The sequence below is a fragment of the Austrofundulus limnaeus genome, unplaced genomic scaffold (genome assembly GCF_001266775.1).
Source record: "Austrofundulus limnaeus strain Quisiro unplaced genomic scaffold, Austrofundulus_limnaeus-1.0 Scaffold244, whole genome shotgun sequence".
Taxonomy (NCBI): domain Eukaryota; kingdom Metazoa; phylum Chordata; class Actinopteri; order Cyprinodontiformes; family Rivulidae; genus Austrofundulus; species Austrofundulus limnaeus.
In genome coordinates, this window is record NW_013952646.1 from 686,531 (window position 1) to 694,694 (window position 8,164).

At 37.5% G+C, this 8,164-nt stretch overlaps 1 protein-coding gene across 1 annotated transcript in view; it reads right to left on the reverse strand.

The window, feature by feature from the left end:
• cpe (carboxypeptidase E) overlaps positions 1 to 8,164 on the reverse strand; it is an 18,369-nt gene that overhangs the window by 3,891 nt on the left and 6,314 nt on the right. Inside the window, exons 2-5 of the mRNA XM_014020210.1 lie at positions 2,308 to 2,504; positions 1,979 to 2,146; positions 1,270 to 1,387; positions 753 to 935 (exon numbers count right to left, since the gene is read on the reverse strand). Of these exons, the coding sequence (XP_013875664.1) occupies positions 753 to 935; positions 1,270 to 1,387; positions 1,979 to 2,146; positions 2,308 to 2,504 (666 nt within the window). The remainder of the gene's footprint in view (positions 1 to 752; positions 936 to 1,269; positions 1,388 to 1,978; positions 2,147 to 2,307; positions 2,505 to 8,164) is intronic.

Here is an 8,164-nt window from a genome sequence, read left to right on the forward strand (position 1 = left end):
TACATCTAATTAGAAAAATATCACAAAAATAAAACAATTATTCTTCTTTTGGCTGTTAAAAATAATTCTAAAAATATAAATGTTATTTAAAAAAAATTAAGACCTATCATTCTTTAAAGTAACAAATATTTTCCGCCACCTTTTATTCCAGAATTTTAAATTATGATAATCTCATCTTGAGAAATGACAAAATTACATTGTGTTCATCAGTCATTAAAAGTAACATTGAGTTTCAGCTACTACATCAAAGTTTAGCTCAGTACCTGTAAAACTGACCGAGTTGTATAATTTTGTGTTTGATGAGGTCGGTTGAAGGAGGCGGCCATCTTGAATTGGGTTTACATCAGAAGATAATCAGTTGTAGATGTACATTCATTTTATTCGTATTATTACTTTCTGAGAATTTCATTCAAATCTGTCGAGTGGTTCATAAAAAAAATTTACTAACTTGACAGAAAAAACAAACACATGCACACAATATTGTCCATTCTATTGCAGGAAATAAAAATAACATCAAACTACATAATTGTTTTTTTTTTTTTGCAACTATTTTCTGCAACCTTATTTGAAAGAAACAAACCAGTTGGCTATAGTTGGCTGTGATGCCCAATTTAAACCACAAGATGTCACTATACTCAACATGCAGGACCTTTAACAAGATAGAATTGTCAGTAATTTGACATCTTAAAAGAGACCTTCGTCACACGAGTGCATCTTTACCAAAACAAAAGTGACAACAGGTTGTGTCTCACCTCCAGGCACACTGTACCATGCTCCACCATTAGTGATGCCATCCTTGAAGCTTGAGTCGTCGTCGTTTTTGCGGCAAGTGGGTCGATGGGGGTCAGACATGACAGGATTGAACATGGAATAAGCTTTAGCCAGAGACTTGAACATCTCATCGTCCGGGCTGGCGCTGTACTCATGAGTGGATCCTTTAAGGAGGAGATGGCGGGAGAAAAACAACGTTTTAGACAGCAACTGCAATAACGTGTCATCAGAACACCTACATTTTCTACAAATCAAACACATGCCTGGTAAATTTATTTGATGGGAATATTACTGAGAGCGCTGTCAAAAGAAACAATTTCCATCTGATTTGAGTTACATTTATGGCTTTCTGAGGGGAAAAAACTAATAAAAAGTTTGTTGTTTCAGTCACAACTCAAATATTTGTTTCATTAAATCCATAAAAATACGACTAMGATTTAACGAGTCCAACAGAAAAACCACAATGTGTGCCTGTAAGATGTGTGTTTGTGTATTTACCACTGCGGGTTTCATCATATGGATAGTTGGCTACAACGTCTCCTCCATGCAGGTTAGCAGAGAGGACAAAGGGAATATCCATGATCCAGTGGATCACAGCCTTAGTCTCTGGAGCCAGCTGTGAAAGAAACAAGAATACATGTTGCACTGACAGGTTTATATTTCTTTATGTAAAACACAGAAGTTTAATAAAGGAAATGCAAACATGGCAATTTTCTGTAAGCTCATTGCTACAAATAGCCACTTTATTATTATTATTATTATTATTATTATTATTATTTAATTATTAAATTAAAGGTAACCCGTTTGCACATGATCAATAAAGTTATTTTTTGGAGTTTAAGCTTACATAAAAATACTTCATTTGTAAGAAATGAACACAAACGCTCTGAGGCTACACATCTGTCACTATAGTTGTAGGTTTTACTTGTAATGCACGATCATTGTGACTGTAACACTGGGTTGCAAACTACTGATTTTATAACAATCATTTTCAAAAGAAACATAAAAATGACCACAGTTTCAGCTTTTTTGTGGTGTGTTTTAAAAGCATGTTTGTGTTAGAAATGCCAACTTGCATGAAACTTCACGAAAATACAGAAATGTGCACAAATGCCTGATTCTTTTTACTTATTGCCCATTTTATTTTAATTATTGTGAATCTATAAATGGACGTGACCAGTGATTTAATGAGTAAGTGTTTGCATGCCTTTGTGTTTTCATCCACAGCCTTCTTCATGTTCTGCAGCAGGTGATTGTTGGCTCCGCCCTCCCTCTCGTTAATGTAGATGATGCGATCCAGATCGGGGAAGTTCCGGTTCAGATCCACCCCCTGAGCRTTGCTGCGGCCCACAAACCAGTCCTTGATCTCGCCAGGCTTTACAGGAAACAGGACATGTAAACACAAACTATAAAACTGATCGATACTTCACACACACAGGCATCATTAAAAACAAAAACATGTTATAGCTAATCTAACACTGGCTGCAACGATTTAATTTAAAACTTTGCGGCTCTGATTTTCAGGGGTATCATCACCTGTGAGGCTGCTTTCTCAAACCCRTCGGGGTTCATGGAGGGCATGAGGTGTATGCGGGTGTTCTGGATGAGGTCAATAATGGTCTCGTTGCCTTGCTGGTACTGGTTGCAAAGGTACTGAGCCAGGTAGATGAGCAGCTCTCTGCCTACTGCCTCGTTRCCGTGCATGTTGGCGATGTATTTAAACTCGGGTTCGCCTGCAGGGAAAAGAAAAGGCAGATGTTAGGAGGCAAAGCAATGGTCTTTTATCATGAGCTAAAACATTTTTAAACAGCAGGTGGAGGAAATAAATGAGATTTGCATGGATAATCACTTTTTTCCATCATAAACTGATAATAAAACCATATAAATCTAAAACTAGGTGACTTAAAGAGATCATTATACTCAGGAATACTTCCAAAGGAGTAAAACTTCTTGTTTATTATAGAGAATTATTGGACGCACATCCCCAGAACAACAGTATGTACACAATGCAACAGTCTCATCAGCTGAAAGGTCAAACAGAACTGAACGCTGCAGCCCAGAGCTCCGTTTGGACAGTAATGACTGAGCAGCAGAGGATTAAGGAGCGAGACAGACACTGATTGTTTATCTTGACAGCCRGTGCAGAGCAGGTGACAGGTCTATTACCATGTTCAGAGATTAAATTAGTACCACTGAGAAAACTGGCAGCGTAAAAAAAAAAACTAAAACATGATTTTCACAACAAACATTTACACACGTCTTTATAAAAACAGCATTATATATTTWGAATTTAATTGGTTTGACCATTTTACAAAACCAAACTGTGAAACAAGCTAATCTTTAAAACAATAAAGGTAATCATGAGCAAAAGAAAGAAACATGTAATGTCTCTCTGTAGCTGTTCTTGAACAAATATCTGAGCGTTGACAAMGAAAAACACTTTTTTGTTCGGATCAGTTACGCTGACAGATGGTGAGAAGTGTGTGAGTTGGTGTGTGTTTCAGCTGCTGGGATCCTGGTTTTATTGAGAACACTGGTGTTTTTAATTTATTGGTCTTGCCTCTGCTCAGATTTACTTTAAGGATTTATTTTTCATTTAATATTATATTCTGTTAGCAAGGGTTCAGTAAAAAAATGAGTTACTTTTTACATTTTTATTCTTTTTAATCTATTTACTGTTTATTAGTATTTGATGTCTCTTCAAAGTAATGGCAGAAGCTTTATGAATGCCTTATACACACACATGCACACACATCTTTGTATTTGCATCAAACTGAGGACTTTGTATTGACTTCCATTCATTTTTGTAACTGTCTTTATGCCTAACCCAGACATTTTCCCTAAAATTAACCATTACTGGTCTATAGCTAACCATAACCTGAACCAAAACTTAATTCACACCATACCTCTAAACCTGACCAGTAAAGCACAGCAGAGCTGCAAACAAAGCGAGGACATTTAAGCAGTTCCTCACTTTACATCAAAGACCTCACTATGACAGTAACTATGGTGCAAATGGTCCTCACTCTGTAGTCAAAATAAGTACACAAACACACACGCACACGCACCACCCCTAACACACATGAAGTAGTAAAGTTATATTTAAAAGCTTGAATCTGGTTCATCTTTCTGTCGCTCCTAATGGTTTCCAGACTAAAATTAACTGGCTCCCTCCTGAGATTGGTGAATATGTTTAGCAGACTCCAAACACASTTTGCCAAAAAGACTTGCTATACCTCAAGCTATTACACAGATGCTGAAGCATGTTTTCTATGTAAGTGAGTGATAGACTGCATGTTTTTTTTGACATGTAGAACACATGGAAACCATGACTCATGTTAAATTCTGCAAGCAAATATAAAAATATTGGATAATGCTCATAACATTCATCAACATTCATCTGGTAGTAGCTAAGAGTCATTCACAACACACTCTGAGCATGATATCTCAGAATAAAGAAATGTTTGGTTTTTAGTTTTGCTAGTTTTGCAATTGAAGGATTCACCTGTTTGAAAGTTTTTTTCTTTAAAGACAACGTAAAATAACTTGGAGCAGWCACAAATCTTTAAAGAAAGAAAAATATTTTACATTCTCGCAACATCAAAATATAGGATGTTGGATTATTTTGTATGGATCAACCTTCTGCTTTTGTTTTCTTCTGTAAACGTMATTACCTGTAAAATAAAAAGCTCAAGCACTCTCTCTTTAACGCCACACGTTTTCTTCTTCCTAAAGGTTAACGTGACTCATCTCATCTTTATCCGTCATTTGTCAGGAATTTCCAAGTCGCCTGACAGGTGATCGGTGGTTTCCTAGGTGATCAGGTAGTAATGAAGGTGGCATACGACGTCAGTCATGAGGCGSCACATCAGAGTCATCTCTGTGGTCATGACGACCCTGATGAGGCAGGTGCTCTKTGAGACAAACGAACTGAGAGGCTGAGCAAACACACTCTGGCTCTGCTTCTTGTCTGGGTGAAGTGAACACAGTGTCACACACCAGCTGCTTGTCAGCACTCTAGCAAAACTTGTATTATGGATATTTACATATATGAGAAAAAAAACTWGGCAWAAAAGAGCTTTAAACACCACCGTTTTCCAGATAAACCCTGCTGGAGATGGTTTTATCGAGCCTGTTTGTAAAGCCGTGTTATGACTGTTTGAATACGTGYGTCAGCCTTTGAGTCTTTTAGTTATGAAGTGAAAAAACACACTTTTTATGTGGATATTGTTCTGCTCAAACAAACTCATGTTTTCCATCTTAACCTTTTGTTTTAGACTCACTGTTGCCGATTGTAACAGAAGCACAAAGATTATGTAACTGTTGTTCTAAATCTGGTAAAATACTGCTTTTCAGCCAATCCAGACTCATAACTAAATGTGTGACTGTGCATACAAAAAAAYAATGTTAAAAACATTATGAATTAATATTAATACCAACTAGAGAATGTGAATTTCCTTCAAAAATGCAGTGTGAATTTTTGATGCTGAAAGATTTTTGCAGAAGAGCTAAAAAAGCTGGCAGTAGCCTAAAAATAGTTTTTTTTAAAGTAGATGAAATAGCTGAAATTAGTGTAAAGAAACAGAAAGAGTATGTTTGCTGAATGATTACAAAAAGTTGACACGGGCAGAAAAAGCTGAAACAATCTAAAAGGAAGCTAAAACACAGCAAACAGATGAAATTAGCAAAAATAAACACAAAAAAGTTCATTAGCAGCTGAAGAGGTCAGAATGATAGCTAAAACAGCAGAAAAGGCTCAAATCAGCCAAACAGAAGCCAAATGATGCTGAAATTAGTATTAAATAGGTTTTAAAATCAGAATCAGGACAAAAAAAATTTAAAAATGTATGAACACTTTCAAGAGTTTTAAGGATGTTGAAGACAGCTCCATTCATTTTCAATGAGGAAAAAAGTGGCCAAATTGCTGAAGTACCAAAAGTCATAGCCTGAATGCCCTGCAGGGGCTGAAATTTTTTACACATCATTTTACAATTTTTGTGTTGTTTCAACAATTTATATGTGCCACAAAAATTAATAAATAAACAAACAAACTGAAAAAAATGGATCTCATGTTAAATGGTTTCATTTTCATCAAGTTGTATATGTATTTGTCAAAAACACAAAACAATATGCAACTATAATGCTTTTTCTTGAATATTTGGATATAAACTGTGATGTGAAAAGCAGACTGATGGGCCAACAGTGAAGCACTAAAACCCATGAAATGTGTTTAAAAAAAAAACAGACCATGTGAAAGATTTAGTCAAAGCAGACTAAAAGCAGAGAGCTGATGTATAATAAATGATCTCTTGCTGATGGTTTGAACTTTCTCTCATCCTCTGTTTGTCTCTGCTTCTCCTTCATTCCCTCTGTTTTTTCTCTCCTCATCAATCTTGTTTTTCTGGGACAGTTGCAGTTTTTTCAATCATCATTCCTTTCTTCTTTATCTCTCTTTTCCATCCTTCGTCTCCACAGGAAGATGCTCTGAGTCTTCAGAAGGGAAAATGACCTAAAATGTATTTTAACGGTATCAGTCCTCCACTCTGCTGCTTTCAAACAAGAATTCAAGACATTTATAAACCCACTTAAGTCCAATAAACTATAAAATATTAACAWGACATATTCACCAATGTGTCTGCTTTGCAGCTGAGCATTTGGATGTTCAACCCAAGTGCACACAAAGCATGATCAATACAACAAAAATTTCACAGACCCTCTAATTAAGTTTGTATTTATAAATCCATCCATCCAATATCAACCATTTGTTCCAGAGTTTAGTTGCAGTAAGCTCTCTTTCTGTTACAGTCAAAGTGGGGGAAATTGTGTCAATGAGAAACAAATCTTAGAACGCCATGAATCAATCTGATGTGTTTTTTTAAACTGATAGATTTGACTGCACACCCGGCTAGAAGAGCATCAGTGTTGATCTGAGTCAATTTCTGTTATCCTAGTTCATGTAACTCTAAAAGTCCTTTCATTTTTCTAAAACTCCAGAAGTAAGAATTCAATGTTTGCTGCTAAGCTCTTAACTTGTCACTTGTACAGATGAGCTCGGCTCTTACAACACTTGAGTAAATTTAATTTGTTTCACAATCACCTGCATGATCAAGTCGGAGTTTTTCATTCATAACTTGGTGCGAGACCCTTTTTATAGATTTGTCAATTAATAATTCAACCTGGAAAGACTCACACGAAGGCAGACTGAAATTAGGAGGTGTATTGACATGACTGGACCAACGTGATTATTGACATAAACAGCATTAGAGTTTGGTGCTCGGACCCCGTCAGAGGACGAGAGCACTCTGAAGCTGAAATCTCTTATGAGATGCTTTAAGTTAGGGGTAGGAGATTTGATCCCCTGGGGCCCAACACTGGTGGTGGAGGTCAAAAATAAATTWAAAAAAGAGAAAGCCAGCAGTTTGTGTTGAATCACTTCATCACAGACTCCCATCCTGAGCGACGGTGGAGAGGAAAAACTCCCTGTAAACAGGATGAAACCCCCGGCAGAACCAGGCTCAGGGCAGGTGGCCATCTGCTTCGACCGGCTGGGCTGGAGGACTGGAAAGAGACATGAAGAACTGGACCAGATGCACCCCCTTCAGAAGATGAGGGGTGGTGTAAGGTTGACGGTCAGCTGGCATGCAGACGGGACGATTGAGATGACTGGTTTTTATGCACTGGCGGACAGGAGCTGATTGGATGTGGCTGGGATTGCGACGATTGGACGCAGCTGAGCTTGAGACATGGAGGTCTGCAGGAGCAGGTGAGGCCATCAGTCTTCCAGAGTTGAACTTTCGTTTAAACTCCACAGCAGGGTGTAAAAAATGGGCCAAAACAGCCACTGTCTATGTTTTCCACATCGAACGCAAACAATAACGACGAAAGACTGAGTATTTTTTAATGCAGTGGTTCCCCAATAGGGGGTCCTCCTCCCCAGGAGGGGTGCCGGAGAGGGGCCCACAACTTGTCTTCTGAAGATGCTCTGTGTTTAAGAATCAGTGGATCTGTGTTCGACTACTCCACATAGGCTGCATCTTTGAGTGCAGATCCACTGAGAAACTTGCTGTTTCAGCAACATTTAAATTAAACAAATGTTCATACTTAATTTWAAAAAATTACAAGTTAAAAGGGGCATGGAAATTTCTCTTTTTTGTACCGAAAAAATATCGAACCATGAGACTAAAGTATCGAACCGAACCGAATCGTGAATTTTCTGTATCGTTGCTCCCCTAGTAACTTATTCATTCCTTTATTATTTTGATAAAGAGATAAAGGTTGGACACACCTTTAGGAGAGGAGTAATGAGGGACTGGGGGGAGGCTCAGCTTGAAAGTAAGAAAGGCGGGTCTTTGAGAAAAGTATGTTGAGAACCACTGCTTTTATAGAATGCATA